The following is a 10,849-nucleotide window of genomic DNA, read 5'->3' on the forward strand; positions in this document are numbered from 1 at the left end:
ACCTGCCTCCACGGAGAGGATGTGCCTCGTGCCCACCTCCAAAAATCCATTACGAGATGGCTTCTCCCCCACCCCGCCCCAAAGCCAGGAGCCAAGGATTTCCTAGGATGGGAGCCCTGGGGTTTCCCCCCACCCTCCCACTGAGAAATGGCAGTTAAGGAAGCCATCTGGAGCAGGGGTCTCCAACCTAGTCAACTTTAAGACTTGTGGACTTCAACTCCCAGAATTCTGGGAGTTGGAGTCCACAAGTCTTAAAAGTTGCTAAGGTTGGAGACCCCTGATCTGGCGGGTGTGTCTGTGTGCAAAACAATGGCTGGCGGGAAGAAAGGAGGGAGAAAATGTACCATGGGTGTACAGGTAGTCCTCGACCTAACAACGCTTCGTTTAGTGACGACGACGTACAACGGTTCCTTCAAAGTTACAACTGCCGCTGAAAAAAGGCACCGACGGCCAATTTTTCCCACTTATGAGCGAAGTCGGCGGGAAAAGCCAGAGTCACTTAACAGCTGTGTGGCTAACTTGCCAATGGCAGGGGATTCGCTCAACAACCGTGCCCAGGTAAAGGTGGTAAAACGGGGTAAGATTCACTGAAGCCATGTCTCCCTGAGTGACAGAAATGTCGGGCTCAGTTTTGGTCGTAAGTCAAGCACTACCTATGCTTGCTGAGGTCATCGCTCCTTTTGATCCCTTCTACGACTGCCTTGGTCCACCCGCCATCAAGTCTTCTTGCTATGTGGCCAGCCCTCTTCCATTGCAGTTCTCTTGATGGCATCGTATATTTTTTTTGCTTCTTCCTCTAATCCATGCGCAGGTCTTTCTATCTCGTCTTGTGTTGCCAAGCGCATACCTTCCCATGGCTTTTTCCGCCCCTCGTAGCTTTTGTATCGGAATATTGCGTCCAATATCTGGTCCCCACGATGCACAAAATAGGCTAAACGCGTAGAGAGAAACGCGTAGAGAGAAAGATGACAAGGGGACCGGAGGCTAAATCACGGGATGAACAATTGAGGGAGCTAGGTATGACTCTAGTCTAATGGAGAGAAGGATTAAGGAGGGAGGACCAGTCTTCCAATATTTGAGGGACTGTCACAGAGAAGGGATGCGGTAGCTCAGTGGCTAAGACGCTGAGCTTGTCGATCGAAAGGTCGGCAGTTCAACGGTTCAACTCCCCAGTGCCGCGTAACGGGGTGAGCTCCCGTTCCTTGTCCCAGCTTCCGCCAACCTAGCAGTTCGAAAGCACTTAAAAAAAAATGCAAGGATAAAAATAGGGACCATCTTTGGTGGGAAGGGAAGAGCATTCCGTGCACCTTTGGTGTTGAGTCATGCCGGCCACATGACCACGGAGACGTCTTCGGACAGCGCTGGCTCTTCGGCTTTGAAGCGGAGATGAGCACCGCCCCCTAGAGTCGGGAACGACTAGCACCTATGTGCGAGGGGAACCTTTACCTTTTCTACAGAGAAGAGAGGATTGACTGATTCTCCAAGGCACCGGAAGGCAGGACAAGAAGCAACGGACGGAAAGTTATGTAGGAGAGAAGCAACCTAGAACTAAGGAGAAAGTTCTTCACATTGAGAACAATTGGAGTGGCTTGCATGTTGCGGGTGCTCCATCATTGAGGTTTTCATGAAAAGATTGGACTGCCCTTTGACGGGGGTTGGTATAAGATCTCCTGCTTTGACTATGGGGTTGGACTAGAAGATCTCTGGGGAGTCTATGTTCTTTCAGCTGTATCCTGAGTGCCTCTTGTTTTGCAGCTGGAAAATAAGTTCTCAGATCCTCCTGGAGATAGAGCCACTGTGTTCCTCCAGAAGAGCTGGATATTTTCAGTCGCTCGGGGCATCAAACATTTGCTTTTCAAAGTAACCATGTCCAGGCAGTCTCAGCCAAACGCTCAAAAAAACCCCTCCCTGGGCTCAGAGGTTGGGGGGGAGAGGAAGAGAACAGGGAAAACCAGCAAGCGGGCAAGAACCTTCTCCCTGCCATATTTCTCTTCCCCTCTAAGCTCAAGCAAGTCTGGTTTTTGGGGCCCCAAAGCCCTGGCGGACTCTCTCAGCTGGAGTTTTGAAAGGGTTAACCGTGCAAAACGTTGGCTGGCCTTGCTTTGGTGCCTCGGAGGTTTGCTAGGAATGTGTGCAATGCAGAAGGAAGGAAGGGTGGAGTGAGGGGGGGGGAGAGAAAGAGACTGGCGGCTCACACAGTTCGTATCCAGTCTTAGATTGCCTAACGTTGAGACTGACTGGCAAAAGTATTTCTCCTTCTTCATTTTTTTAAAACCAGGATACTGTTGGGGCCGGTTGCAGTGGTCTTCTTTCCGTAAGAAAAATAAAATATAAAACAACATCAAATATAAAATAAAATAAAAATGAAAGTTTTGTTCAAATGCTAAAAAAGAGAGAAAAGCCCAGCACACTTATAGCATCGAAGTGAGATGAGCAGCATATAAATTTTTTATTCATTCGTTCATTCGTTTATATCCTGCCTTGATTAGTTTGACAAATAACTCAAGACAGCGAGCGTGCCTAATACGCCTTCCTCCTATTTTCCCCCACAACAGCAACAACCCTGTGAGGTGGGTTGGTCTGAAAGAGAAGGGCTGGCTTAAAGTCACACCCAGCTGGGTTTCGTGGCTCAGGCGGAACTAGAACTCACCGTCTCTTGTCAATTGGCCCAAAGCCACCCAAGCGGTTTTCATGGCTAAGGTGGAACTAGAACTCCCCGTCTCCTCATGATGGACCCAAAGTCGCCCAGCTGGCTGTGACGCCTAGTCCATTTCAGACAAAGGGTTAGTCGAAATCTCTTTTTTAAAAGCCTCCTGTGATGGAGTTCTTGTGGGTGCTCCATCATCACCATTTTCAAAAATAGATGGGAGAACCCTTTGACCAGGATTGTTCTGGCCCAGGTGCCCTAAGCAGAGGCAGGCATCCTGAAAGCCCTTTATTGCTCTGCTGTCTGGGAATGGCCTCTACCCCAGACTCTCCCCACACAGCCGGTGAAACACAGACCCACAATCTAAATAATCCAATAATCACCAGAGCTGCCGAACGAGCTCCGTTCGGTGCCCAACCGTGTGGCCTGTTGGGCAGGACGGAGGTGAAGCTGCTGATGCTCATGTCCGGGCGAAGGGAAGAAGGGTTGGTGACGCATTCCTTCCTTGCCGTTCTCACCCGTCCCAAACGATGCAAGTCCAGGCACCCCGACGGCAGCCCTTGAAATGTTCACCCGAAGCAAAAGTTCAGGGCGAAGATTTGCACACGCCTGGCATTTCCTTCTCACCAGCCCTGTCAAGGGATTGGCTTTTCCAGCAGAGGCATCACCCGTCTGATTTATGTTTGGCATGTGATCAGTTTCAACGGCCAGATTCATTCTCACCACCACCCACACGGGGTGTTTTTCTCTCTTTTTGATTATCCCGCAAGAGATGCCCTGTCCTCGACCTGGGTGTTTATTTCGGGTCCCCTAAGAGAATCTCTTGGCATGTGCCTGTGCTAAATCACATATGGTACTGCAATTCCACCCGCCCCCCCCCTCCCCAACCTATTTCTCCAACGTACAAGAAGGAATTTAATTTCTGCCTTCTTGTATTAGCTGCAGATTTGACAAGCACTCCCTCTACCTTTTCATCCCAGTCATTAAAAAAAAAATATCGAAGGAAAAGAAGATCTAGAATTGAGCCGACTAGCATTCGAGGCAAGTTCGCGCTTGGAATTCGAGAAGAAGAACTCTTTATGTACAATTTTTGTAGTTATCGATCTCATGGTCCTTCCATCCAGCCTATACTCAGAATGTCCGGGGATACATTGCTGGAAATCAAGATATATTATGTCTGCAGCATTCCTGCAATCTATTATGTTAGCTATCAGTTATATTCTTCTTTAGAAAAAGTCTGCTGATAAATGATAAACACTGCATTGCTTTCAAATGATACGAACAGATCAATCTCTTTATGATTGCATTAACGGAGGGATAGAATCAAGATGACTGAAGTGTTAGTATCACTTTATAAAGCCTTCCATTCCTGGAATATTGCATCCAGTTTTGATCGCCACGTTATAAAAAAAGATGTGGAGACTCTAGAAAGCGTGCAGAGAAGAGCAACAAAGAGGATTAGGGGACTGGAGACTAAAACATATGAAGAACGGTTGCAGGAACTGGGTATGTCTAGTATAATGAAAAGAAGGACTAAGGGAGACATGATAGCAGTGTTCCAATATCTCAGGGGCTGCCACAAAGAAGAGGGAGTCAGGCTGTTCTCCAAAGCCCCTGAGGGTAGAACAAGAAACAATGGATGGAAACTAACCAAGGAGAGAAGCAACCTAGAACTAAGGAGAAATTTCCTGACAGTTAGAACAATTAACCAGTGGAACAACTTGCCTCCAGAAGTTGTGAATGCTCCAACACTGGAAGTTTTTAAGAAGAGGTTGGATAACCATTTGTCTGAATTGGTGTAGGGTTTCCTGCCTAAGCAGGGGGTTGGACTAGAAGGCCTCCAAGGTCCCTTCCAACTCCGTTATTCTGTTACGAACCATTATTGTGGGGACTTTCTAGGTATTGCCAACAGACTGACTAACTTGTATTTCTCTGAATTTCCCTATTTCTATCTTGTCACAAAATGGCCTAAATGCTTATAAACACAGCAGAGTTGCAGAAGTAAAAAGGGGGAACTTAGGAGTCATATAACTTTTTTTTTTAATTACCATTTTTGCTTTCTGTTGTGTTTTATTTCGCTTTGTCTCTCTCTTTCTTTACCCTTGGATAAGCACAAGCAAAAATAAGGAATAATATAGCGGAGACCTTCATATTAAGCATTCAGCTTAAGAAAGAAACCTTTAGTGTATCACAAACAGTTTGATAGAGCCACATTTCACTACGGCCAAAATTTAAGCAACTTTATGCTTATCAACATTGACATTTTAAAAAATATAGTTAATATTGATCTGAAGCTCTTCTTTTTCCTTATCTTTAAAGGATTAATTTATCTAAACATTAGAGGGTCAATCATCTCTAGTCAATACTGTATAAATAGCACTCTACCCAAAGAATATGTTGCTTATGTGTTATAATAGAATAAAACCATTATTAAAAGTGCATAACGATTGGCTCGGATACCGTAAGACTCGCATTTCTTAAATGTGGAGCTGTATAAATCGGATACTTATATCCATTTGAAGTTACAACAGCAAAATGACTTACAACCAGCCCTCGCACTTACGACTGTCAAGTGGATCAAAATTTGGGCCCTTTGCACTTGGCATGTTGCAACATCCCATGGTCACGTGATCGCCATTTTTTTTACCTTCTCACTTGGCTTCCAACAACCAAAATCAATGGAGGATGATGGATTTGCTTAATGACCAACTGAGATTCACTTAACAGCTGTTGCAGTTCACTAAACATTCATGACCAAAAAAGAGAGTGTGGTGTAGTGGTGATAGCAGCAAAGAAGGACTAAGGAAGCCTAAGTCTTGTTTCATTCATGGAGGTGCAGAAGGTCCTTCTGTCTTAACATCATTAGGGTGGTTGCTGAGTTGAGGGGCATCTTGGTTGAAACCAGCCAACCCATGAAAAGAAGCCAACAGGTGTTGGTCCCACCTGAAGTCCTGCTTGATATAACAGCCCATCTCTTCTTACTTCTTCCATCTCCGGAATCAGTTCATCCACCTCCCTCCAATCCCCCCTTGGATCTCTTAGCTGCACCGCCTCCTCCTCATTGACCTTCCACCCTTGGTCTTCAACCAACCTTCTCAACAGCCTTCCATGTGTGTCTCCTTGGCCATTTCAGCCTTCAGATCCACCACCTTCCTCAACCAAAGACTCCACCCACCTCCATTCTTCTTCCCCACAACCTATTTCGACCTCTGCTTTTGGACCGATCCTGTCTTTGATCGCCACCTGGGCGGTCTCTTGATGTTGGTTTCATGGAGAACTTTGCCTCTGACCTCACCATTAGGGAATTTGACTTGAATCATCACCTTCTACGTTACCTGTTCCTTCAAGTCTGCCCCCTGGTTATTCTTTGACCTAAACAGAAATGGGAATACAGCAGCTTTCTCACCTTGGTGGCTTCTTAGCCCACCTTTCTCTTCCCTTCCCTTCTCTCCCAGAAAATTCTCCTCTATAAATGTTTTAAAGCCCACCACCAACAGATCACTGAGTAGAAAGCAAGAGGGCTAAAGGTAGCTGGGTTTTTTCCCCTTTAATTTTCATTCTGCGCTGGGAAATTGGAGAGGCAGTTCCTCCAAATTTCTTCAGGGAAAGAGAAGAAAAAAAATCTTGAACCAGTTCTCTGGATATTTCTGCAAGGGCTGGATGCTGAAGTGTTGCTGAAGAACAAAACCAGGGCGGACTGCCATTCAACTGAAGTGGGGGAGAAACCAGGGAGACTGCAGAAATGAATGAAAGCAGGTAGTCCTCAGCTTACAACCATTTGTTTAGTGGCCATTCAAAGTCACAATGGCTCTGAAAAAAGTGACTTAGTTTTCACCTTTACGACCAGTGATGGGTTTCAAATTTTTTTACTACTGGTTCTGTGGGTGTGGCTTGGTGGGCGTGGCATGGTGGGATGGCAGGGAAAGGCTACTCTAAAATCCCCATTCCCTCCCGATCAGCTGGGACTCAGGAGGCAGAGAATAGATGTGGGGGCGGAATTTTTACTACCGGTTCTCCGAACTACTCAAAATTTCCGCTACCGGTTCTCCAGAACTGGTCAGAACCTGCGGAAACCCACCTCTGCTTACGACCGTTGCAGCATCCCCACAGTTGCGTGATCAAAATGCAGTTAGTTGCTTGGCAACTGGCATGTCCTTACGCCGGTTGTAGAGTCCTGGGGTTCTCAACAAGCAAAGTTCTTGCTGGACGTGGGGGGAGAAACTGGACTTGCTTAACAACTGCTGGACTGTTTTTAAACAAACGGTCATAAGTAGAGGACTACTGTGTTTCCTTCAAAATGAGGCCCATCTGGAAAATAAACCCTAGCATGATTTTTTTTAAAAGGATGCTCGTAATATAAGCCCTACCCCAAAAATAAGCCCCAGTTAAGATCGTCACCCAGTCGGATTCATTTAGTGCTGTATTTTCCCAGAAATGAGACCTAACTGGAAAATAAGCCCTAATGTGTCTTTTGGAGCAAAAATTAATATAAGACCCGGTCTTATTTTCAGGGAAACACTGTACTTCTACAACCGCAGCTTTGCTCCGGGTCCTTTCCGAAGGTTGATTGGATGCCTTGAATTGATCCAAAGTGACGATCCCCATCGAATCTGATCGCCCAGCATCAACCTGGGCCAATCCGATCGGCTGCTTTCATCCGCTTGCAAAAAATGTTAGGTGTGGAAGTCTTTCCCCATCCACAAATCGATCTGAGCCAGTTGGATACAACCCAGCTCATCCCTCGAGAGGTGAAATGTTCCTTTGAATGACGCTCACTCAGAGTAAACGTTCAAATTGGGGCATCCGGGGACTGTCCCCAGCCCCTTGCCTGCCTGGCGGTTGAGTATATGGGGGAGGGAGGAAACCCCCCTCATTTTTCCATGGGAATTTCACCCCCTTTCTCTTCTCCTTTGTCTGCCTTTCTAAAGCAAGCTCCTTTTCATGAAAATGAGTGTTCAAAAACCAAAACAAAAATGCAGGGGAATTTCTGATGCTTCGGAAGGGAAGACAAGCATGACAATTAATCTAAGACACAACTTTTCCACCGAGCACTTAGCTTGATTTGCTTCCTCCGATAAAGCAGACAGACGTCTGCAGGAGAACCAAGAAGGCTTCACTCTCACTTGGATTGGATGGACCGTCGTGGGGGCCGGCGGGAAGGGTGGTGGGGGGACACGAAGTCTGGAGCTGGAAACGACACGTAGTCCTCGCGTTATGACCACAACTGCGGCCAGAATGTCCATTGCGCCTGACTTTATTTGCCAGGGTTCTTAAGTGAATCACTACAGTAGTTAAGTAAATCGGGCTCCCCCCCCCCACCCATTGACTTTGCTTGTTGGAAGCTGGTTGGGAAGGTCACAAATGGTGATCACATGATCCCAGGACCTGGCAACCGTCATAAATACATGCCAGTTGTCAAGCACCGGAATTTTGATCACGTGACCATGGGGATACTTGCAGTTTTCCTTCCCTCCCTCCCTCCCTTCTTTTTTTCCTTCCTTCCTTCCTTCCTTCCTTCCTTCCTTCCACTTCCTTCCTCTCTCCTCCTCCTCCTCCCTCCCTCCTTTCTTTTCCTCCCTCCCTCCCTCCCTCCTTTCTTTTCCTCCCTCCCTCCCTCCTTTCTTTTTTCCTTTCCTTCCTTCCTGCCTTCTTTCCTTCCTTCCTTCCTCCCTCCTCCTTTCTTTTCCTTCCTTCCTCCTTCCATCCTCCTTCCTTCCTTCCACTTTTTCTCTACCTCCTCCCTCCTCCCTCCTTTCTTTTCCTCCCTCCCTCCCTCCTTTCTTTTTTCCTTTCCTTCCTTCCTGCCTTCTTTCCTTCCTTCCTTCTTTCCCTCCCTCCCTCCTTTCTTTTTTCCTCCCTCCCTCCCTCCCTTCCTCCTTCCTTCCTCCCTCCCTCCCTCCCTTCCTCCTTCTCTCCCTCCCTCCCCATCATCGGAGAGCCCTCCTCCTCCTCCTCCTCCTCCTCGCTGCTTGCCAAGCCATTCCCAGGGAAACTGTGCACGCCTGCCCACACGCACACTCAGCCACACACACACACACACACCCGGCAGAGGCCCTCCACAACACAACAAGCGAAGGAGGGAGGGGTGGGGAGGGAGAAAATCTTTTGAAGCCTCCAAAGGCGAAAGGCCGTTGCTGCAGCAACAGGGCCCGGATTGGCGGAGGCGTCCCAGCCTTTTGGTCCTCCTGGCTGTGTGCTGAGTGATTAATGAGCCAACGCTGAGTTGTGCAGGCAGCCAGAGCAGGCGAAGGGGCTGCTTTTGCACTGTAGGGTTGGGCTTGTGTGGTTCTTGCAGTCCTACTTTCTCTCCCGCCCGCCTCCCTTTTTCTGCCTTCCCCATCACGGCTGGAGCTGATATTTCCCATCCTCTCCTCCTTGAGCTCGTTCTCGAGCCCTTCTGGTCTCCTTCCTCCCGATACACCTTGCTCGCTCGCATACACCTGCGTCATCACTCCAGTTGGGTAGGAGGCACTCTCTGGGAGCTGGGAGGCTTGGCTGGGAAAGAATCATAGAATCCCAGGGCTGGAAGGGACCTCGGACGACATCTAGGAGCTCAAGGAGGAGACCCTACACCGTTTCTGACAAATAGCAGTCCAATCTTTTCCTGAAAATCTCAAGTGATGAAGCTCCCACAACTTCTGTTCCATTAGGTTGATGGTTCTCACTGTCAGAAAGTTCCTCCTCATTTCCAGGTTGAATCTCTCCTTGGTCAGTTTCCATCCATTGTTCCTTGTCTGGCCTTCAGGTGCTTTGGAAAAACAGCTTAACCCGCTTCCTCCTCTCTGTGGCAGCCCCTCAAGTATCGGAAGAGAGCTATCATGTCTCTCCTGGTCCTTTTCTTCACTAGACTATCCAGGCCCAGTTCATGTAACTGTTCTTCGTATGTTTTAACCTCCAGTCCCCTCATCATCCTGGTTGCTCTTCTCCGCACTCTTTCTAGAGTCTCCACATCTTTTTTTATAGTGTGGTGACCAAAACTGGATGCAGTACTCGAGGTGTGGCCTTACTAGGGCTTTATAGAGTGGTATTATTACCTCCCTTGCTCTTGATTGTATCCCTCGGTTAATGCAGTTTAGGATTGCATTGGCTTTTTTGGCTGCCACTGCACACTACTGGCTCATATTTAACTGGTTGTCCACTAAGACACCAAGATCCCTCTCACAGTCACTGCTATTAAGCCTGGTTTCCCACAGTTTATATGTGTGCTTTTGGTTTTTCTTACCTAAGGGTAGGACTTTACTTTTTTCTACACTGAATTTCATTTTGTTAGATAGGGCCCAGTGTTCAAGTCTGTCAAGATCCATCTGGATCTGGAGCCTCTCTTCTAGGGTGTTCGCTATTCCTGCCAGCTTAGTATCATCTGCAAATTGGGTGAGTTCCCCTTCTATTCCCTCGTCTAAGTCCTTCATCTAGGCATAACAACATTCTTTTCTCTGGGAGTCAAGGACATCCAGCCTGCAACTGGAGTGGCGTGACTGAGACGCATCTCCAGTTGGGACGGTGCAACGATTGGACCGTGTGATGGACATGTGGGTGCAGGGGAAGGGACTTGGACTTTCCTTTGGGTGGGGAAAACCCGGAAGCTTTCAGGTTCGGGTTTTCCCAGATGTGCCAATGTGACATCACTAACAAAATGGAGCTTTGAGCAACTTCTAGCCTTGGAGTCTTCTTTGGTTGGGAGTGTGACTTGGAACCCTGACAGCAACTTTGCTAATATTTTTTTTCTAAGCAAGCTGCGCCTTTTATTTTTATTTCCCCCCCCCTTTTTGTCGTTTTAATCTGGGTGGGGCCATCGCCGTGCTTCACAATGTCTGAGAGCATCCCAGCATCGACGGAGGCCCGACAGAAGAGATGTTGACAATATAACCTACTTTGTGCATGCCTCTATACGGGAAATTTTCCTTCCCATCATGGCTAATTTAAGCTCCGGCTTTTGCAAACCTTGAAGATCTTCTTTTCTGCACGAAGAAATCCCTTCCTCTACCCAGGAATTTGGAGAGGCTGTTTGCAGAGGGCTTGGACGAATTTCTCTGGAGCTGCTCAAGGTTTACGATGGGTTGTAACGTTTGGGAAAGGCAGAAATGGAGATGCTGGACACAGGCAACACAGGCTCATAAAATGCAAAAACATCTTCTGGCCAAATGCTCGTGAAGATTCCCACTGACTTATCCCCAAATTATCTGCCCTTCTTTGATCCGTTAT

The 10,849-nt window shown here is 47.5% G+C and overlaps 1 protein-coding gene across 1 annotated transcript; it reads right to left on the reverse strand.

Annotated features, from left to right (window-relative positions):
• Positions 1–352: 352 nt before the first annotated feature.
• On the reverse strand, positions 353–3,364 carry LOC131186015 (uncharacterized). The gene is made up of 2 exons (XM_058159193.1): positions 3,031–3,364; positions 353–2,308 (listed from the first exon to the last, which is right to left on the reverse strand). Exons 1-2 carry the CDS (start codon positions 3,362–3,364, stop codon positions 1,893–1,895), a joined length of 750 nt encoding a protein of 249 aa, XP_058015176.1. The 3' UTR covers positions 353–1,892.
• Between the last annotated feature and the right edge of the window lie 7,485 nt (positions 3,365–10,849).

Source organism: Ahaetulla prasina, chromosome 16, assembly GCF_028640845.1.
Source record: "Ahaetulla prasina isolate Xishuangbanna chromosome 16, ASM2864084v1, whole genome shotgun sequence".
NCBI lineage: Eukaryota > Metazoa > Chordata > Lepidosauria > Squamata > Colubridae > Ahaetulla > Ahaetulla prasina.